Source organism: Scomber scombrus, chromosome 10, assembly GCF_963691925.1.
Source record: "Scomber scombrus chromosome 10, fScoSco1.1, whole genome shotgun sequence".
Lineage (NCBI taxonomy): Eukaryota > Metazoa > Chordata > Actinopteri > Scombriformes > Scombridae > Scomber > Scomber scombrus.
The window spans coordinates 29,259,508-29,282,765 of record NC_084979.1 but is presented as its reverse complement, the minus strand read 5'-3'; the positions used below and the strand labels follow the sequence as shown (position 1 = coordinate 29,282,765).

Genomic DNA, 23,258 nt, shown 5'->3' with positions numbered 1-23,258 from the left:
ATTGTTCTGTTTCATGCTGTCAATGTCAAGGTAACTTCATTAATATCCGAAGGTAGATTTGGTTACAGTTTCAGGAGAGGGCATCTCAACATACAAACCGATACATACATACAAACAAACTTCAGTGACAGCAGACAGTTAAAACACCACGAAAACAGACATGGGCAGGTGCTCACAAAGCTAAGTGATCAGGATTAGAAAATTAAAGCAAGATAAAAAAAAAAGACCACTAAAAGGACCACTAAAATGCCAATATAAAAACCTGTTAATGTAATGGATATACAAATGTGCACTAAAAGAAGCAATGGTTGAGACAACAGTTAAAATACTGATGTTGATGTTTTGAGAAAATGCACTTGAATAATATTTTAAAATGTTCTTTATTTCTACCGGTTTAATTATCAGGTGTTTTAGTTATCTGTAATCCATTATTTCAGTTGAAAGATGTGATTTGATTGATTGCTCTGGTCTTCCGGGTTCTGCCTGTAGGGGGCGTGTTGCTGACGGCTCGTTCATTACAGTTTGAACCTGAAGCCAGCATCATTGTGTCCTGCTTCATTTCTTTCTATTTCCCCTTTCAGGTGAGGAAAATGATTGTAAATCATGTTTAACTGAGTATACATGTTTCTATGTTACAATGAACACACTGCTGATAATATATCTGTGTCGAGAGTAACTTAAGTGAGTGAATTTAGTCAGTCTAAATAACATGAAAATGTTCGTCCTGCTTTAGCATGCTTGCTAGTTTGAGTCACGTAGACGGCGTCATAGAGACGTGCTCAGCGTCGTTCAGTAAGAAAGCGGGTTTTGTCTATATTCATTTTGTATGAGTAAAATAACAGAGTGAATATGTTTCAGTTTAAAGAATATTGTGTTTGTTAAATGTACAAATGCTTCGTTGATATGTGTGACAAAGTTAAAGCAAGAGCAAAGTATATATCTTTCTAGTTGTGTAGTAGGGACAGTACACATTTTGAGTTGTAGTTTATTCAAGAGAAAGTATATATATTTTCTTTAATGTTAGCTGTTAAAAGATACAGTGCATATTTTCTATTGTGTATTTTGAAAGTGAGGTGTAAACATTTGGTTGTTTTGAGTTTGATGAACATCTAATGTTCATGAAACCTGAAGCCAGCAACACAGTGTCCTGCCTCATTTCTTTCTATTTCCACTTTCAGGGGCATACCATTAAGAGCATGATTCAAGGGACATGGATAGATGAAGGAATTCTTATAAATAGTTAAGATCCTTGATAAGATATTATTTGCGCCATGGAAAGACACATCGCTCTTGCTGTTGCCTTAGTGTATTTGAGGAGGATGAAAGCGCTGCCCTGTCCATTATCTGTGGGTGAATCAAATTCTCCAACCCTGGGAGTGATCATGATATCACCTACATGCCTGAAATAAACCGCCTATTTCATCACTGGTGTGCGAGGTCGGTATTGAAGTTGAAGCAGAAAGGCAAGCTAGTGCACGAAAATGATCCAAATACTGACCCCGTGCTACTACAGTATCTTAGTTCAAAGCAGGGGCGGACTGGCCACCGGGAGTACCGGGAGTTTTCCCGGTGGGCCGGTACAGCCGGAAGAAGAAAAAAAAAGACTTTCGGCGCAGTTGGGCTGGCCTTTAATGATAACCAATGTTAACAGTTTCTCTAGTGTCTGGCTAATCAACATTGGCCTACATGGGTGTGTCACACTTCTTTCACCTCGGTCTTGGAGCTGTTGGCCAATCACAGCCTAAGGCAGAGGGTTTCGGTCCCCTTCTCGCTCTTCATCTGTCAATCAATTAATCAGTGTGCAAAAATGGAGAAGACGGTACTCAGTGGCTAAGCATAATAAAATAGCTGAGCATCTGATCTAACATCTCTGTTGTATTTCACTTAAAGCTAGTGAGCTAAATGCTGCTCTGCTGTCTTAATTACTTTGCTAATTTATCAACATTAAATTGAATGTCAGTTTTATTCTTTTGGGTGGGTATTGTTGGATAACATAAATTGAGACAGGCTACATGCAGAGGAAATGTGTTGTATGTTTCTTAAAGTCTAGCCTATTATTTGCAGTTTGTAAAACTTAAGCTGTAATTATTCAGTATTAAGAACATGTAATTGTGCTTATCTGAGGCACAATATGTTAATGTGTTTGACATTTTTCTATTTAACTTCAATGAAATGTAAACATTCTAACAGTAATATTCTTGTTTGAAACATAAATATCAATCAACATGATGTAGGAGAATTTTCTTCAATACATTTAAGTACATTTTTACATTTCAAGTGCATTTACTGTTTGTTAACAGTAGGGCTACAGAATAAGCAGTGAGGACATCATAGATGGTGTTGCAGAGAAAAGTGTGCTGCTGCAGAAATTGCTACTTCAGTAAGGTGATGATATGTTAACTATTATGTTAGGATCATTATTAGTGTGACTTACATGTTCACCAGTCTTCACACTATTAAGCGACTATTGCAGACTATTTTAAGTAACTATAAAAACTATTATATATTTGTTCTTATCAAGGCCTCAGGTTAAATGATGTGTCATTATCCCTTCAATAATTTTTACATGCATATTTTTTTGTCTCCCACATATATGTGAACATATTTGTTCCACCTCCATCATCCACCTCCATCAACCACCTCCATCATCCACCTCCATCATCCACCTCCAGCATCCACCACCATCATCCACCTCCAGCATCCACCTGTATCATCCGCCTCCAGCATCCACCTCCATCATCCGCTGCCCCGGCCCCTGAGTGGACCAGTCAGGTACCAAATTCCCGGGCCACTTTTTTGCCCCAGTCCGCCCCTGGTTCAAAGATCATTTGTTGCACCAAACAGACTGGGGATTTCGGTCCATTCTTCTGGTCCTTCTTTTTTTCTGCATCTCTACAATTGTACAACGATTTGTTGTACAGAATGGGAAGCGCAGAAGCTGCCATTGTTTAATGTGTTTTGGGCAGGAAGAAATTATTTGAAACATCGGTCAACACGTCAGATAACTGTATTGACTGGCTGCAGGCAGCAGCAGCCATGGCGAAGTGGGGCCATTGCAGGTTTCCATTGAGAGGAGCAGAGCTGTCAACTGATCACCGCCTAGTGAGTTGGATCAGGTGGCAGAGGAGGCTGCCAAATAGACCTGGGAAACCTAAACAAGCTTTTAGGGTGAACTGAGAATGTCTGGCAGAGGCCCCCGTCCACATGATCTTCCAAATCCTCAATCCTGAGGTATTTCTCTTCATCCAGGCAAAGGTGATGTGAGGTTCGGGACATGTAATCAAAGTGGGCCATGTTAAGGACCTCAGTTGTGGAGGCGGCTGCCCAGAGTTATGGCCAGAAGGTCATTGGTGCCTGTCAGGGTGGTAACCTGAGAACCTGCTGGTGGACAACAGCGGTGAAGGAGGCCATCAAGCTGAAGAAGGAAGGCTGGCCCAGGGGTCTTCTGAAGCAGCAGAGGAGTACCAACAGGACAAAAAAGCTCAGCTCAGGTGATCGCTGCTGAAAAAACCAGAGGAACACTTTGATGACCTCTTAAACCTGATAGACATGCTCTATAGAGGAGGCATAGCTGGATGACTCGTGGAAGCGTCACTCATATCCCTGGCAGAGGTCTCTAAGGTAGTTAAAATCTCCTCAGTGACAAGGTGCCAGGTGTGGATGAGATTCACCCTGAGATGCTGAAGGCCCTGGACATTGTTTGGTTGCCATGGCTGACATGCCTCTTCAATGTCACATGGAGGATGGGGACAGTGGCCGTGGACTTGCAGACTGAGATGATGGTTCCCATTTTTCAAAAACAGGGACCAGAGGGTGTGTTCAAACTATTGAGGATCACATTATTCAGCCTCTTGGGAAAAGCTTATGCCAAGATACTGGAAAGAAGGCTCTGGCCAATTGTCGAACCTTGGATTGGACCAGCTCCTAGTTATGCTGCCGTAGGCCTAGACTGTCAGGGAAGTTTCCACGATGCAATGAGCTCTTCTCTCTTTCCCCACCTTCTCCATCTGTACACAGTCATATACCTTAAATGCATATTACCAACTTGGCTGCTTCCCCTGAGTTTTTGTGCTTTCTTGTCTCACAGATTTCCACAACCACCTATCCCCTTGCTATTGTTGCCAAGTGCCTGGTCATGGAGAAATGTTGGACACGGTCCAGTTCCTTGAGATAACTTCATTTGTGATTTGGCGTGATGTATACATTTGAACTGAACTGAATTGAGAGAAGTTTGAATGGGAGTCAACTGTAGCATTTCGCAGCCGTCACGTCAGAGACAACGTACTTCAAGGTACTTCTCCCCTGGCTTCAGTCTCAGGCTGCAGTAGCTGGGTCGGACAGAAGTGTTACATTCATGTGACTTTTTCACAAAGCCTGTGTAATGATTAAATGCAGACTGGTGATTAACCAAAACATGCTTTCATTGTCAGTGTAAATGTGATCAGTGAGAACACAACACATACCTCAGCTGCCATATTGCTCAATAAGGACTTTTTCTCTATACTACTTGCAGGATTGCAAATTATGTGTGATGGTGACAGAAAGTCAAACATGGCTGATTCATGTGGTTAAACGATTTAAAAGCAGGATGTAGAGCAGGTACATTGCTTAGGGCGCCAAACAACAGAGGTGGGAAGTAACAAAGTATTTGTACTTAAGTAGATTTTCCTGGTATCTGTACTTTACTTGAGTATTTAACTTTCTTACGACTTTTTACTTGAACTCCCTACATTTGAACACAAATATCTGGACTTTCTACTCCTTATTTCAACCTCGGTGACTTTATAAAAAGAAGACATGAATCTTATTTTTTTCTTTTGGTGTATGCTCCGCTCCGTGGCACCCCCAATAAGATGCCCCCTTGGGCGGGTACCCACATCAAAATCCAACAATGTGTGCAGACAGTACAGGAATATGACCAACACATGCTGTGCACTGTGCACAGTTTACAGAGGTCGATTATAACAGCAGTCTGTGACAGTGTGTGAGTCAGTGAGGAGCGATAAACTTGAGTAAAAAACATTAACACGATCTGGGGGGCCCCAGGCAAAGATCTTCAATGTAAATACAGTCTGGTTTGAAATGGAAGTTTTCAAACCGGTGAAGTGACTGTTATAAATTATAATATTTGGTCATTCTAATATTTTATAATAATTATATTGACAATAATATAATTATTAATTATAATAATTATAAATTAAATATGAACTATTAATCGCAAACACCCCGTAGCATTGCTTCTGAAAGTGTTTGCTGTAGCGGATACCTTAGGGGTATCCTGTACAGAAGACATCTTGTACTTTAAGTTCTGGGTGTTTCCTCAAGACTAATGCAACACATTATTCATTACAATAATTCATTGGTATTTCGTGATCGGAGGAGCATATAAAAGACTTTCCTTTCAAAGACACTGAGCTACCTTCTACTGCTGCAAGTGACACCTCACCTGATCCTCCAACAAGGTAATGTTTTAATCTTTTTCATCATGGCATCAGCTGGTTTGAAACATATGTACAGAAATTATTCTTGATCTGTTTAAAAAAAAAATCACATTTAGAGTTTACATCAAGAACAAATCCCCTTTTTCTTTACCATGGCATATTTCTGTGAAATAGCTTCAATAATTTCATTTAATGTCATTTTGATTTAAGAAAAAAATTCACCATAGAATTTTCCATGATGCATTACATTTCTAATATACTGTATCTTTACACAGATGGCATCAAACCTTTATTTCATGTTGCTCCTCTGTGGACTGTGGATTGGAGAACATGTAAGTATTATGCACACTGAAATATTAGTTTTTTAAAAAGTTCTCAGGTCCTCATTTTGAACAGGTGGCCTCTATTCACCACATACATTTCCACAGATATTTCTTTTTTGTGGCAGCAAAATCCTTTGAGATTATTACCTGAACACAGTCTGGTCAACCAGCAGACCCACTGGTTCTATTTTAGAAAGCCATAAGTACCTTAAGTACAGCTTCTTTATATATGTATGAATATGTGTGTAAGTACGATATGTACAGTATATGTCAATATCTTGTGTATTTCTCAGTGGATCTACTTAATGTTATGTTCCTTCTGCTATTTTTACTAATTATTGACATTATTATTCTCCTTATTCACAGTTTTATCTCACCCACCTATTACAATTTAACTTTCTATGTGAGAGATGGTAAATCTTGTCAAGGAATGTTGGTGTATTATGTTATGTTATAATTCTGTGTTAAATAAGAGAGTGTTAATTATTGGTAGTATTAGTAAGACTGAAATATTTATGTTTTATTCATATTTGCAATAGACTGAAGTGAACAAATTGATTAAATTCAATGTTGTTATAATTTTCTGTCCTTTATCTTTGTAATTCAAATCTACAATTACAAAAGAGAGCAAATCTTAGAGGATTTCAATACTAATCATGCTTTCTCCATGTTCACAGGCAAATGTAGCAGCAGGTTAGTGCTTCTGAAAATGTATTCATTTATTTGGCAGTCCATAAAAAGTGTCCCTTTTTGCATCATTATCCCTCTAATTATCTATAACTGTGTTATAGATTGCCATGTGTGCCCACCTGGTTGGACTCAGTTTGAGAATCATTGTTACGTGTTCGGCCACGTTGAAAAGGACTGGGCTGATGCAGAGGTACTTATGAAACAATATCATTAATAATATGGTATTCATTACATATGCTGTAGAACAACTGTCTTTTGAGAATCACTTAGTCATTAGAAGTCCTCATACAATATGTAGATTGATATATCAGCAAGATATTCAAACAGCTTTACAGTTACCTGTGATTATCAAGTTTTTTGACATTCACATTTTTATTGATTTTAAGCACACAAGATTCTTTCATTGTGGACTTCCTCTGTCAATGAATAAAAATGTTAATTACTTGCTGGAAGGAAAACGTGGGTACAAAGTACAGCCAACTCCATGTACATTCTCACTTTTCACTTCTCCCACTTCTCCATCCTCCAAAACACTCCATCTGTATTGTTTTCTCTCACTCATTTAATCTTTTTTGCTTTACACTTATTCTCTTCCATCAGCATGCATGCACTCTCAGCGGTGGGAATCTTGCTTCAATCCCCAACACAAAAGTGTACAACTTCATCAGAGATATCATTCATAGATTAACTGGCAAACATACAGTAGCTTGGGTTGGAGGCTACGATGCAACAAAGGTGAGTGCTGATGCAGCTGCTCTCTGCATGCCTGACATTGAATATATTCTTTATGTAATTTGGTAGTTGCATAAATAGATATTAAACCCTCAAGAGACACCTATTATTAACATGCTGTAACTCACCTTCGATAAAAAGTTTTTGCAGTTAAAACATTAAAATACAACATACATACAATTAAAATACATCAAAACAAATCTATTAATTATAAGAATGTTTCAATTGAATCTATAAAATCAACATTAAACCATTTTTTCTTGCTCTAATCATTCCACCTGTTCATACTTACTATTAGAAGATCCCTTCATAATGCACTTACAATGTAAGTAATGCAGGGACAAAATCCACAGTCCTATTTCTGTTCAAAAATAAATTAAAATGTTGATCTGAAGATAATATGAAACTTTAGTGCCAAAGTTCCTCTTGTTGTTACTATACTTCCACACTATGGATTTTGTCCTCCATCACTTTACATTGAAAGCACATTTGAAGGAGATCTTTAATAGTCAGTATGAACAGGAGGAATGATTAACATGCAACGTGATCCCAGTTTTTATACTTTTTTTAGTTTTTTGCTGTAGGTGAAGAGAAGAAAAAAACAATGTTTATAGATTATCTTGAGTAACCTCGACATTATTTCTGAAAAGAGGCATTACTGGTGAGTGTTTTGAAAGTAATTTTTCATTGTAATTAAAATTATTCTCCCTTTTGTATAAGTGGTGGATATTTCACCCAATCAGCACAGTTATCTCCCACTGGGGGTTAAAATATAGATTTGAGTGAAATGACTCTGAAAAAATTTTCTCTCAGGAGGGTGTGTGGCTGTGGAGCGATGGCAGCAAGTTTGACTTCAAAGGCTGGTCTAGCGGAGAGCCTAACAATGCTGGTGGTCATGAGAATTGCTTGGAGATCAACTTCAGAGGTATAAATTGATGATTTGTTTCCACATTTCTTAGAGTTGAAATGTGAAAATGACCTTTTTTAACAATGTGGTGTAGCCTTACAATGTGCTGTGCTTTGATGGAGAGTGCTACAAGGAGAGATTAAGATTCTTAATTGAGAAAAGGCAAGTGTCAGTGTCAAACATTTTTTGGAGAGTTCTCCAAAGTGCTCATATTTTTTTTAAAACCTCTTTTTACAGAAAAAGACTTGGTCAACGATGTAAACTGTGGCTTGAAGAGGTCTTTTGTGTGTGCCAAGAGCCTGTGAAGATCCACGCCATGTGCTGACACAGCTGAGGATGTCACATACACCTTCTTGAAGATATACTGTACTGACAGTTTTGGTTGAATTTCAGTTAAGTCAATAAAGATATATCATGCAATGTCTGATCATTTTATTTTATTTCATTTTAAATAATACAATCACACACCAGACATACACTCTACAGAGAATGGAGTAAACATGGTCAGAATGTAAAGCCACAGCTACCAGTTGTGACCAAAATTATTAGCCCCCCAGGAATTATGGAACATGTTCCTAAAATTATTCCCAAAGATTGCAGTATTGATAAAACTCGATATAATCAAACATTCACCAGTGCTTTTTAGTAGCTTTTGGTACATTTTGGGATATAAAATAATATTTTAGGCTTGCTTTATAACAAATATAGAGAAAAATGGGGATGTCAAAAATATTAGCCCCCATGATGGGGTGGTCAATAATATTTCCCCCCATGTGAATTCTTGCCTTCAAAAACACACATAATTAACCAATCAGCTTTCAAACCACACCTGTGCAGTCAATTGGATTCCTAACAACACCTGGACATTCAATCAGCATAAAAGGACTCCAAGGAACAGGGCACATTATTGAGAGGGACTACTTTTACTCACCATGCCAAAAACAAAGGAAATCAGTCAATAGCTCAGAAAGAAGATAGTGGAGGCTCATGATAAGGGGGAAGGTATACTGCCATTTCCAAGCGTTTCACAGTGTCTAGAACCGCTGTACGTTGCATCATTGCCAAGGACAAGGAGACAAATTCTGTAGGAAACAAACCTGGGTGTGGTTGTAAGCTCAAGATTTCAAGAACTCTAGAGAGGAAAACTGTCAGAGATGTCAGCAAGAATCTCCAGACATCTGTCAAGATGATTGTTGCTTACCTGGCCTCTTCTGGAGTTAATGTTTCAAGGAGCACAGTTGTGAGGGCTCTCCATCGTGGTGGACTTCAGGGCCATCGTCCAAGATGAACCCCTTTACTCAAAGAGCGGCCCATCAAAGCCAGACTGAGGTTTGCCCGTGAACATTTGAAAGGTAAAGATGAGTTTTGGAAGTCTGTGCTTTGGTCTGATGAGACTAAACTGGAATTGTTTGGGCACATGGAATTTGCTTATGTTTGGCGAAGAAAGGGAGAGGCCTTGAATCCTAAGAACACAGTTCCCACAGTTAAACATGGTGGTGGGAGCATCATGCTGTGGGGCTGTTTTGCAGCCTCAGGCACAGGGAGCCTTGTTCGGGTGCATGGCATCATGAAAACAAATTATGTTTACATTTTGAGGGATAATATGCAGAAATCTACCCGTAGTCTATCCTTAAGTCGTCACTGGGTCTTCCAACAAGACAATGACCCAAAGCACACATCGTAATTGGTCCAACAGTTCCTGAAGGATACCAAAACCAAGGTCCTGGAGTGGCCCGCACAGAGAACCAGACCTCAATCCTATTGAGAATCTGTGGCGGGTGCTCAAAGTGAATGTCCATGCTCGGAAACCACGCAATTTGGACCAGCTGGAACAATTTGCAATGGAAGAATGGGCCAAAGTCCCTCAGGAGACCTGTGCCAACCTAGTAAAGAACTACTCTAAAAGGTTGTTGTCAGTTGTGGCTCAGAAAGGGTACACAATTGACTATTAATGGCCAGGGGGCTAATAATTTTTGATTTCTCATTTTTGCCCTTTTTTGTTTCAACTCATTGTATCAATAAATTATCCTAATCAAACTTGTCAACGTTTGTCTTTGTAGTGTATTTGTTTCCACAATAACAAACACATGTTGTTAATGGCCATTTCCATGGAGAAATCAAGAGTTTTGTCTAATTTCATAAGGGGGGGCTAATCATTTTGGTCACAACTGTACATGGACATTGTAATGGCCTTCTGTTGTCAGCTCATACATTGTTCTGTTTCATGCTGTCAATGTCAAGGTAACTTTATTAATACCCAAAGGTAGATTTGGTTACAGTTTCAGGCAAGGGCATCTCAACATACAAACCCATACATACATACATACATACATACATACATACATACATACATACATACATACATACATACATACATACAAACTTCAGTGACAGCAGACAGTTAAAACACCATTAAAACAGACATGGGCAGGTGCTCACAAAGCTAACTGATCCAAATATTGACCCAAATGCAACTACAGTATCTTACTTCAAAGGTCACCAGTTGCACCAAGCAAACTGGGAATTTCGGTCCATTCTTCTGGTCCTTTTTTTTCTGCATCTCTACAATTGTACAACGGATTGTTGTACAGAATGGGAAGCGCAGAAGCTGCCACAATAAATGAATCTTCCATTGTTTAATGTGTTTCGGGCAGGAAGAAATTATTTGAAACATCGGTCGACACGTCAGATAACTGTGTATTGACTGGCTGCAGGTTTTCTCTCACTGCAAATTGCTGCAAAACGGAGTGTTACATTCATGTGACTTTTCACAAAGCCTGTGTAATGATTAAATGCAGACTGGTGATTAACCCAAACATGCTTTCATTGTCAGTGTAAATGTGATCAGTGAGAACACAACACATACCTCAGCTGCCATATTGCTCAATAAGGACTTTTTCTCTATACTACTTGCAGGATTGCAGGACGGAGTTTGTTGCAGTGGCCTGGTGATGGTTCATGGTTAAAAGAACAGCTTCGCTTAATATTTACCAAATTATGTGTGATGGTGACAGAAAGTCAAACATGGCTGATTCATGTGGTTAAACGATTAAAAAGCAGGATGTAGAGCAGGTACATTGCTTAGGGCGCCAAACAACAGAGGTGGGAAGTAACAAAGTATTTGTACTTAAGTAGATTTTCCTGGTATCTGTACTTTACTTGAGAATTTATTTTTCTGACGACTTTTTACTGGAACTCCCTACATTTGAACACAAATATCTGGACTTTCTACTCCTTATATTGTCAAAACAGACTTGCTACTTTCAACCTCTGTGACTTTATAAAAAGAAGACATGACTTGCAAATAAGGAATCTTTTTTTTTCTTTTGGTGTATGCGCCGTTCCGTGGTGCCCCCGATAAGATGCCGCCTTGGGCAGGTACCCACATCTAAATCCAACAATGTGTGCAGACAGTACATGAATATGACCAACACATGCTGTGCACTGTGCACAGTTTACAGAGGTCGATTATAACAGCAGTCTGTGACAGTGTGTGAGTCAGTGAAGAGCGATTAACTCGAGTAAAAAACATTAACGTGATCTGGGGGGCCCCAGGCAAAGATGGCAAAGACATCTTCAATGTCAATACAGTCTGGTTTGAAATAGAAGTTTTCAAACCGGTAAAGTGACTGTTATAAATATATAATAATCATATTTTATAATCATTATATTGACAATATAATTATTATTAATTACAATAATTATAAATTAAATATGAACTATTAATCGCAAACACCCCGTAGCATTGCTTCTGAAAGCGTTTGCTGTAGCGGATACCTTAGGGGTATCCTGTACAGAAGACATCTTGTACTTTAATACTTTAATATAGTTCTGGGTGTTTCCTCAAGACTAATGCAACACATTATTCATTACAATAATTCATTGGTATTTCGTGATCAGAAGAGTATATAAAAGATTGCGTTTTCCTTTCAAAGACACTGAGCTACCTGCTACTGCTGCAAGTGACACCTCACCTGATCCTCCCAACAAGGTAATGTTTTAATCTTTTTCATCATAGCATCAGCTGGTTTGAAACATATGTACAGAAATGATTCTTGATCTGTTTAAAAAAAAATGACATCAAGAACAAATCCCCTTTTCTGTTTTACCTTTCTTTACCATGCCATATTTCTGTGAAATAGCTTCAATAAAAAGATATGAAATTGTCATTTTGATTTAAAATAAAAAATAAAAATCACCATAGAATTTTCCATGATGCATTACATTTCTAATATACTGTATCTTTACACAGATGGCATCAAACCTTTATTTCATTTTGGTCCTCTGTGGACTGTGGATTGGAGAAAATGTAAGTATTATGCACACTGAAATATTAGTTTTAAAAAAAAGTTCTCAGGTCCTCATTTTGAACAGGTGGCCTCTATTCACCACATACATTTCCACAGATATTTCTTTTTTGTGGCAGCAAAATCCTTTGAGATTATTACCTGAACACAGTCTGGTCAACCAGCAGACGCACTGGTTCTATTTTAGGAAGCCATAAGTACCTTAAGTACAGCTTCTTTATATATGTATGAATATGTGAGTAAGTACGATATGTACAATACTGTATATGTTAATGTATTCTGTATTTCTCAGTGGATCGACAATGTTATATTCCTTCTGCTATTTTTACTAATTATTAGTGCCACTAAGCTCCGAGGCACTCCCTCAGCAGTAATACTGCAGAGGGAGTGCCTCGGGGCATATATACATCAAAACGTGCGGCTCGATCTGGAAAGAGGTGCTATTATTTGGATTGTTCAAATTCCAATTTTTCCCAAAGTTATTCCCAAAACAACGGGCATAATTCCCCAATGGAAATTAATGGGAATTTTTTTTTAAACCACAAAATGTAACCTTTTTTCGGAGTCACCTAGCTCTCTCATACCTGCATGTAGAAATGTGATTCAAACTTTAAAACGGAGGAAAACGTGTGCTCTCTCTGTTTTTACATAAAATGTAAACTTTTCAAACTATGAGCAGTCAAACGAGGAGTGGAAATCACTTTTTCTTCAAAGTTAGAGTGGAAGCGTCAGTTAGCTTGAGTGCGAGAAGCAGTAAAAAATAAACGTAATTTTCATTTTTAACTCGAGCTCATGGCCAAACCATAAAAAGGAGACTAATAATTTTTTGTCAAAATGTAGACATAGGTGTTGGGATTCATAAAATGTGACATTGACAGGCGGGGTCTGCACAAAATTTAAAATTTTTTTCAAAAGAATCTCACTCTTTCTTCGCACTGAGTTTACGCGCTCATTTTAAGGAGTATCTGAATAAAATAAACACTGTCAGAATCTGCCGGCTTCTGTATCTCTCACGGTGTTTTCGGTTTTTGGACAGGAGTTACGGTTTTCTCACAGTTTGCAATTGTTCGGGACCTTGTCAGAAGCCAAATTCTGGGGCATTTTGAGAATTTTTTCCAAGCAGATTCTCAAATCACCGTAGCAACCGTAGAGCCTCTGCTGTCCTTGACAGCCTGTTGCTGGGCAGAAACTGACCTACTTTTTTGTGATTGGCTAATTCCTGTCTGTCTATTTTGTCAGTTAACCAAGCTAGCTCTCAGCAATAGCATCCATGTTTAGGGTAGAGGTGGTGACTTTGATTGACAGGTGACACTCGGTAGGGGGCGGGGATTCAGCGAACTCGGCGGGAACGCCCACAGAGGTGCTGACTTCGATTGACAGGTGACACTCGGTAGGGGGCGGGGCTTCCGCGGACTCGGCGGGAACGCCCACAACGACCATGTTTAGGGTAGAGGTAGTGACTTTGATTGATAGGTGACACTCGTTAGGGGGCGGGGCTTCAGCGAACTCGGCGGGAACGCCCACAGAGACAGGCTGATTTTTACACAACTTTGAAGCCTAATTTCACATATTTAGTCATTTTTTTAATCATTCACATTTGGCAGGGTGGTTAACAACACACTTTTCTGTGGCATATCAAACTCAGAACACATATTTATTCTTTCTTTACAGGGACTTTAATTAGTTTAAATAAATATTATTTATGCTTAAATATGATTAACTGGAATATTGGAATTGAAATACTGGAATATTTCCAGTCAATTTCCAAGAAGAATTCCAGTCATAAAAAACTATAATAAAATCTACTGTCTTAATGATAAGATTTACTTATTAATTTCATAACAGTGATGTTCCTGTCTGTGAAAAAAATGAAGTAGACTTTAATTAATTAGTTTAAATAAATATTATTTATGCTTAAATATGATGAACATTTACTTAATATTTCCGGGATGTTAAGTTGAGAATAAAGTACATTACACTTGATACTGACTAGTAAGATGTACTTAATACCCGAAACCAGAATATGATCAGGGTGACTTTTGAACACTGGAAATAAATTGTGTACTCTTTCCGGCAGCAGTCCCGTGGCACTCAAAATTTCCCTGGAATTTTCTAGTTGACATCATTATTCTCCTTATTCACAGTTTTATCTCACCCACCTTTTACAATTTAACTTTCTATGTGAGAGATGGTAAATCTTGTCAAGGAATGTTGGTGTTAATAATTATGTTATGTTATAATTCTGTGTTAAATAAGAGAGTGTTACTTACTGGTAGTATTAGTAAGTTTTAGTCATATTTGCAATAGACTGAAGTGAACACATTGATAAAATTCAATGTTGTTATAATTTTCTGTCCTCTATTTTTTTAATTCAAATCTACAATTACAAAAGAGAGCAAATCTAAGAGGATTTCAATACTAATCATGCTTTCTCCATGTTCACAGGCAAATGTAGCAGCAGGTTAGTGCTTCTCAAAATGTATTCATTTATTTGGCAGTCCATAGAAAGTGTCACTTTTTGCATCATTATCCCTCTAATTATCTATAACTGTGTTATAGATTGCCATGTGTGCCCACCTGGTTGGACTCAGTTTGGGAATCATTGTTACATGTTCAACCACGTTGAAAAGGACTGGGCTGATGCAGAGGTACTTATGAAACAATATCATTAATAATATGGTATTTATTACATATGCTGTAGAACAACTGTCTTTTGAGAATCACCTAGTCATTAGAAGTCCTCATACAATATGTAGATTGATATATCAGCAAGATATTCAAACAGCTTTTTTTTTACATTCACATTTTTATTGATTTTAAGCACACAAGATTCTTTCATTGTGGACTTTCATTGTCAATGAAAAAATGTTAATTACTTGCTGGAAGGAAAACGCGAGGCTACTGGCTTTTATTCACAAAGTACAGCCAACTCCATGTACATTCTCACTTTTCACTTCTCTCACTTCTCCATCCTCCAAAACACTCCATCTCTATTGTTTTCTCTCACTCATTTAGTCTTTTTTGCTTTACACTTATTCTCCTCCATCAGCATGCCTGCACTTCCCACGGTGGGAATCTTGCTTCCCTCCCCAACACAAAAGTGTACAACTTCATCAGAGCTATCATTCATGCATCAACTGGCAAACATACAATAACTTGGGTTGGAGGCTACGACGCAACAAAGGTGAGTGCTGATACAGCTGCTCTCTGCATGCCTGACATTGAATATATTCTTTATGTAATTTGGTAGTTGCATAAATAGATATTAAACCCTCAAGAGACACCTATTATTAACATGCTGTAACTCACCTTTGATAAAAAGTTGTTGCAGTTAAAACATTAAAATATAATACAACATACATACAATTAAAATACATCAAAACAAATCTATAAACTATAAGAATGTTTCAATTGAATCTATAAAATCAACATTAAACCATTTTTTCTTTCTCTAATCATTCCTCCTGTTCATACTTACTATTAGAAGATCCCTTCATAATGCACTTACAATGTAAGTAATGTAGGGACAAAATCCACAGTCCTATTTCTGTTCAAAAATAAATTAAAATGTTGATCTGAAGATAATATGAAACTTTATAGTGACAAAGTTCCTCTTGTTGTTACTATACTTCCACACTATGGATTTTGTCCTCCATCACTTTACATTGAAAGCACATTTGAAGGAGATCTTTTAATAGTCAGTACGAACAGGAGGAATGATTACAGAGAGAACAATCTTTCACTGCTCATACGGACACCTGACTGCTGTTTCACAGTTTAATAATTGTAAAAAAGTTATAGCTGAGGTTCATGCACATATTTTCAGTTTTTGTCAAGGTTTATGAAATCTGTGTTTCTGAGCACTTTGCTGCTACCAGTGATGGTGAATTAAACATTGATGTGGATGATCAAACCATTTAAAAGTAACATAAGAAACTTAAAGTGCAACGTGATGCCAGTTTTTATACTTTTTTTTTTTGTTATTTGATGTAGGTGAATAGAAGAAAACCAATGTTTATAGATTATCTTGAGTAACCTCAACATTATTTCTGAAACGAGGCATTGCTGATGAGTGTTTTGAAAGTAATTTTTCCTTGTAATTAAAATTATTCTCCCTTTATTATAAGTGGTGGATATTTCACCCAATTAGCACAGTTTTCTCCCACTGGGGGTTAAAATATAGATTTGAGTGAAATGACTCTGAAAACATTTTCTCTCAGGATGGTGTGTGGCTGTGGAGCGATGGCAGCAAGTTTGACTTCAAAGGCTGGCATAGCGGCGAGCCTAACAATGCTGGTGGTCATGAGAATTGCATGGAGATCAACTTCAGAGGTACAAATTCATGATTTGTTGTCCTCTAAATTGGGATTTTCTTAGAGGAAATTGAGAAATGACCTTTTTTAACAATGTGGTGTAGCCTTACAATGTGTTGTGTCTTGATGGAGAGTGTTACAAGGAGATATTAAGATTCTTAATTGAGAAAAGGCATGTGTCCATGAGTTCTCCAAAGTTCTAATATATATTTTTAAAACCTCTTTCTACAGAAAAAGACTTTGTCAACGATGTAAACTGTGGCTTCAAGAGGTCGTTTATTTGTGGCAAGAGCCTGTGAAGATCCATGCCATGTGCTGACACAGCTGTGGATGTCACATACACCTTCTTGAAGATATACTGTACTGACAGTTTTGATTGAATTTCAGTTGAGTCAATAAAGATATATCATGCAATGTCTGATCATTTTATTTTATTTTAAATAATAAAATCACACACCAGACATACACTCTACAGAGAATGGAGTAAACATGGTAAGAATGTAAAGCCAAATATCTGTTATAATGTAGAATGTCTTTGGATAAACATAGTCAAAGTCCCAAAACTTGAGGTTGCTGTCTATATCAACAACTGGGCCTTGACACTTTATTTGCAAGAGGTCTTGTGAGGGAGCTTAGCCAGAGTGGAAAAGAAGGTGATAAGAGGCAGACCCGAGACTTGTTCAGTAACTAAAAAAGGTGATCTAATCTGACCCCTGTATCCACAAGTGTCTCACAAAAGGAAATGGAAAAATCAAACACATTTTACCTGGCTTAACTCAGGATAACTCAACAAACTTTGCTATAATCATGTGCACACAGCTCCATGGACATTGTAATGGCCTTCTGTTGTCAGCTCATACATTGTTCTGTTTCATGCTGTCAATGTCAAGGTAACTTCATTAATATCCGAAGGTAGATTTGGTTACAGTTTCAGGAGAGGGCATCTCAACATACAAACCGATACATACATACAAATTAAAGCAAGATAAAAAAAAAAAGACCACTAAAAGGACCACTAAAATGCCAATATAAAAACCTGTTAATGTAATGGATATACAAATGTGCACTAAAAGAAGCAATGGTTGAGACAACAGTTAAAATACTGATGTTGATGTTTTGAGAAAATGCACTTGAATGATATTTTAAAATGTTCTTTATTTCTACCGGTTTAATTATCAGGTGTTTTAGTTATCTGTAATCCATTATTTCAGTAGAAAGATGTGATTAGATTGATTGCTCTGGTCTTCCAGGTTCTGCCTGTAGGGGGCGTGTTGCTGACAGCTCGTTCATTACAGTTTGAACCTGAAGCCAGCATCATTGTGTCCTGCTTCATTTCTTTCTATTTCCCCTTTCAGGTGAGGAAAATGATTGTAAATCATGTTTAACTGAGTATACATGTTTCTATGTTACAATGAACACACTGCTGATAATATATCTGTGTCGAGAGTAACTTAAGTGAGTGAATTTAGTCAGTCTAAATAACATGAAAATGTTCGTCCTGCTTTAGCATGCTTGCTAGTTTGAATCACGTAGACGGCGTCATAGAGACGTGCTCAGCGTCGTTCAGTAAGAAAGCGGGTTTTGTCTATATTCATTTTGTATGAGTAAAATAACAGTGTGAATATGTTTCAGTTTAAAGAATATTGTGTTTGTTAAATGTACAAATGCTTCGTTGATATGTGTGACAAAGTTAAAGCAAGAGCAAAGTATATATCTTTCTAGTTGTGTAGTAGGGACAGTACACATTTTGAGTTGTAGTTTATTCAAAAGAAAGTATATGTACTTTCTTTAATGTTAGCTGTTAAAAGATACAGTGCATATTTTCTATTGTGTATTTTGAAAGTGAGGTGTAAACATTTGGTTGTTTTGAGTTTGATGAACATCTAATGTTCATGAAACCCGAAGCCAGCAACACCGTGTCCTGCCTCATTTCTTTCTATTTCCACTTTCAGGGGCATACCATTAAGAGCATGATTCAAGGGACATGGATAGATGAAGGAATTCTTATAAATAGTTAAGATCCTTTAAAGATATTATTTGCGCCATGGAAAGACACATCGCTCTTGCTGTTGCCTTAGTGTATTTGAGGAGGATGAAAGCGCTGCCCTGTCCATTATCTGTGGGTGAATCAAATTCTCCAACCCTGGGAGTGATCATGATATCACCTACATGCCTGAAATAAACCGCCTATTTCATCACTGGTGTGCGAGGTCGGTATTGAAGTTGAAGCAGAAAGGCAAGCTAGTGCACGAAAATGATCCAAATACTGACCCACATGCTACTACAGTATCTTAGTTCAAAGGTCACTTGTTGCACCAAACAGACTGGGAATTTAGGTCCATTCTTCTGGTCCTTCTTTTTTTCTGCATCTCTACAATTGTACAACAGATTGTTGTACAGAATGTATAGCGCAGAAGCTGCCACAATAAATGAATCTTCCATTGTTTAATGTGTTTTGGGCAGGAAGAAATTATTTGAAACATCGGTCGACACGTCACATAACTGCGTATTGACTGGCTGCAGGTTTTCTCTCGCTGCAAATTGCTGCAAAACAGCAAAACTATTCCCAACTTTTTTTTGCCCGCACTTCGCTGCAGACGGCAGCAGCCATGGCGACGTGGGGCCATTGCAGGTTTCCATTGAGAGGAGCAGAGTGTCAACTGATCACCACCTAGTGAGTTGGATCAGGTGGCAGGGGAGACTGCCAAAAAGACCTGGGAAACCTAAACGAGCCGTTAGGGTTAGAAGATATTATTTGCGCCATGGAAAGACACATCGCTCTTGCTGTTGCCTTAGTGTATTTGAGGAGGATGAAAGCGCTGCCCTGTCCATTATCTGTGGGGATGAATCAAATTCTCCAACCCTGGGAATGATCATGATATCACCTACATGCCTGAAATAAACCGCCTATTTCATCACTGGTGTGCGAGGTCGGTATTGAAGTTGAAGCAGAAAGGCAAGCTAGTGCACGAAAATGATCCAAATACTGACCCACATGCTACTACAGTATCTTAGTTCAAAGCAGGGGCGGACTGGCCACCGGGAGTACCGGGAGTTTTCCCGGTGGGCCGGTACAGCCGGAAGAAGAAAAAAAAAGACTTTCGGCGCAGTTGGGCTGGCCTTTAATGATAACCAATGTTAACAGTTTCTCTAGTGTCTGGCTAATCAACATTGGCCTACATGGGTGTGTCACACTTCTTTCACCTCGGTCTTGGAGCTGTTGGCCAATCACAGCCTAAGGCAGAGGGTTTCGGTCCCCTTCTCGCTCTTCATCTGTCAATCAATTAATCAGTGTGCAAAAATGGAGAAGACGGTACTCAGTGGCTAAGCATAATAAAATAGCTGAGCATCTGATCTAACATCTCTGTTGTATTTCACTTAAAGCTAGTGAGCTAAATGCTGCTCTGCTGTCTTAATTACTTTGCTAATTTATCAACATTAAATTGAATGTCAGTTTTATTCTTTTGGGTGGGTATTGTTGGATAACATAAATTGAGACAGGCTACATGCAGAGGAAATGTGTTGTATGTTTCTTAAAGTCTAGCCTATTATTTGCAGTTTGTAAAACTTAAGCTGTAATTATTCAGTATTAAGAACATGTAATTGTGCTTATCTGAGGCACAATATGTTAATGTGTTTGACATTTTTCTATTTAACTTAAATGAAATGTAAACATTCTAACAGTAATATTCCTGTTTGAAACATAAATATCAATCAACATGATGTAGGAGAATTTTCTTCAATACATTTAAGTACATTTTTACATTTCAAGTGCATTTACTGTTTGTTAACAGTAGGGCTACAGAATAAGCAGTGAGGACATCATAGATGGTGTTGCAGAGAAAAGTGTGCTGCTGCAGAAATTGCTACTTCAGTAAGGTGATGATATGTTAACTATTATGTTAGGATCATTTTTAGTGTGACTTACATGTTCACCAGTCTTCACACTATTAAGCGACTATTGCAGACTATTTTAAGTAACTATAAAAACTATTATATATTTGTTCTTATCAAGGCCTCAGGTTAAATGATGTGTCATTATCCCTTCAATAATTTTTACATGCATATTTTTTTGTCTCCCACATATATGTGAACATATTTGTTCCACCTCCATCATCCACCTCCATCATCCACCTCCAGCATCCACCTCCATCATCCACCTCCATCATCCACCTACAGCATCCACCGCCATCATCCACCTCCAGCATCCACCTGTATCATCCGCCTCCAGCATCCACCTCCATCATCCGCTGCCCCGGCCCCTGAGTGGACCAGTCAGGTACCAAATTCCCGGGCCACTTTTTTGCCCCAGTCCGCCCCTGGTTCAAAGATCATTTGTTGCACCAAACAGACTGGGGATTTCGGTCCATTCTTCTGGTCCTTCTTTTTTTCTGCATCTCTACAATTGTACAACGATTTGTTGTACAGAATGGGAAGCGCAGAAGCTGCCATTGTTTAATGTGTTTCGGGCAGGAAGAAATTATTTGAAACATCGGTCAACACGTCAGATAACTGTGTATTGACTGGCTGCAGGCAGCAGCAGCCATGGCGAAGTGGGGCCATTGCAGGTTTCCAATTGAGAGGAGCAGAGCTGTCAACTGATCACCGCCTAGTGAGTTGGATCAGGTGGCAGAGGAGGCTGCCAAATAGACCTGGGAAACCTAAACAAGCTTTTAGGGTGAACTGAGAATGTCTGGCAGAGGCCCCCGTCCACATGATCTTCCAAATCCTCAATCCTGAGGTATTTCTCTTCATCCAGGCAAAGGTGATGTGAGGTTCGGGACATGTAATCAAAGTGGGCCATGTTAAGGACCTCAGTTGTGGAGGCGGCTGCCCAGAGTTATGGCCAGAAGGTCATTGGTGCCTGTCAGGGTGGTAACCTGAGAACCTGCTGGTGGACAACAGCGGTGAAGGAGGCCATCAAGCTGAAGAAGGAAGGCTGGCCCAGGGGTCTTCTGAAGCAGCAGATGAGTACCAACAGGACAAAAAAGCTCAGCTCAGGTGATCGCTGCTGAAAAAACCCGAGGAACACTTTGATGACCTCTTAAACCTGATAGACATGCTCTATAGAGGAGGCATAGCTGGATGACTCGTGGAAGCGTCACTCATATCCCTGGCAGAGGTCTCTAAGGTAGTTAAAATCTCCTCAGTGACAAGGTGCCAGGTGTGGATGAGATTCACCCTGAGATGCTGAAGGCCCTGGACATTGTTTGGTTGCCATGGCTGACATGCCTCTTCAATGTCACATGGAGGATGGGGACAGTGGCCTTGGACTTGCAGACTGAGATGATGGTTCCCATTTTTCAAAAACAGGGACCAGAGGGTGTGTTCAAACTATTGAGGATCACATTATTCAGCCTCTTGGGAAAAGCTTATGCCAAGATACTGGAAAGAAGGCTCTGGCCAATTGTCGAACCTTGGATTGGACCAGCTCCTAGTTATGCTGCCGTAGGCCTAGACTGTCAGGGAAGTTTCCACGATGCAATGAGCTCTTCTCTCTTTCCCCACCTTCTCCATCTGTACACACTCATATACCTTAAATGCATATTACCAACTTGGCTGCTTCCCCTGAGTTTTTGTGCTTTCTTGTCTCACAGATTTCCACAACCACCAAGTGCTTGGTCATGGAGAAATGTTGGACACGGTCCAGTTCCTTGAGATAACTTCATTTGTGATTTGGCGTGATGTATACATTTGAACTGAACTGAATTGAGAGAAGTTTGAATGGGAGTCAACTGTAGCATTTCGCAGCCGTCAGAGACAACGTACTTCAAGGTACTTCTCCCCTGGCTTCAGTCTCAGGCTGCAGTAGCTGGGTCGGACAGAAGTGTTACATTCATGTGACTTTTTCACAAAGCCTGTGTAATGATTAAATGCAGACTGGTGATTAACCAAAACATGCTTTCATTGTCAGTGTAAATGTGATCAGTGAGAACACAACACATACCTCAGCTGCCATATTGCTCAATAAGGACTTTTTCTCTATACTACTTGCAGGATTGCAAATTATGTGTGATGGTGACAGAAAGTCAAACATGGCTGATTCATGTGGTTAAACGATTTAAAAGCAGGATGTAGAGCAGGTACATTGCTTAGGGCGCCAAACAACAGAGGTGGGAAGTAACAAAGTATTTGTACTTAAGTAAATTTTCCTGGTATCTGTACTTTACTTGAGTATTTAACTTTCTTACGACTTTTTACTTGAACTCCCTACATTTGAACACAAATATCTGGACTTTCTACTCCTTATTTCAACCTCGGTGACTTTATAAAAAGAAGACATGAATCTTATTTTTTTCTTTTGGTGTATGCTCCGCTCCGTGGCACCCCCAATAAGATGCCGCCTTGGGCGGGTACCCACATCAAAATCCAACAATGTGTGCAGACAGTACAGGAATATGACCAACACATGCTGTGCACTGTGCACAGTTTACAGAGGTCGATTATAACAGCAGTCTGTGACAGTGTGTGAGTCAGTGAGGAGCGATAAACTTGAGTAAAAAACATTAACACGATCTGGGGGGCCCCAGGCAAAGATGGCAAAG

The 23,258-nt window shown here is 38.8% G+C and overlaps 3 protein-coding genes across 3 annotated transcripts in view; 2 read left to right on the top strand and 1 right to left on the bottom strand.

The window, feature by feature from the left end:
* Nucleotides 1-23,258, bottom strand: part of irak1 (interleukin-1 receptor-associated kinase 1) — a 416,029-nt gene that overhangs the window by 28,029 nt on the left and 364,742 nt on the right. The gene's annotated exons all lie outside the window — the stretch shown is intronic.
* Nucleotides 3,293-8,398, top strand: LOC133987745 (galactose-specific lectin nattectin-like). The gene is made up of 6 exons (XM_062427189.1): nt 3,293-3,491; nt 3,655-3,813; nt 6,556-6,644; nt 7,055-7,189; nt 8,000-8,111; nt 8,331-8,398. Exons 1-6 carry the CDS (start codon nt 3,293-3,295, stop codon nt 8,396-8,398), a joined length of 762 nt encoding a protein of 253 aa, XP_062283173.1.
* Nucleotides 11,456-17,012, top strand: LOC133987744 (galactose-specific lectin nattectin-like). The gene is made up of 5 exons (XM_062427188.1): nt 11,456-11,471; nt 14,960-15,048; nt 15,450-15,584; nt 16,621-16,732; nt 16,945-17,012. The coding sequence occupies exons 1-5, from the start codon at nt 11,456-11,458 to the stop codon at nt 17,010-17,012; spliced, it is 420 nt and encodes a 139-aa protein (XP_062283172.1).

Coding starts and splice junctions, on each gene's coding strand:
- LOC133987744 (XM_062427188.1), top strand. Junction 15,049..15,449: donor AGGACTGGGCTGATGCAGAG/GTACTTATGAAA, acceptor CTCCTCCATCAG/CATGCCTGCACTTCCCACGG. Junction 16,733..16,944: donor CATGGAGATCAACTTCAGAG/GTACAAATTCAT, acceptor CTCTTTCTACAG/AAAAAGACTTTGTCAACGAT.
- LOC133987745 (XM_062427189.1), top strand. CDS start 3,293: ATGTTAAGGACCTCAGTTGTGGAGGCGGCTGCCCAGAGTTATGGCCAG. Junction 3,814..6,555: donor TCAAAAACAGGGACCAGAGG/GTGTGTTCAAAC, acceptor ACTGTGTTATAG/ATTGCCATGTGTGCCCACCT. Junction 6,645..7,054: donor AGGACTGGGCTGATGCAGAG/GTACTTATGAAA, acceptor CTCTTCCATCAG/CATGCATGCACTCTCAGCGG.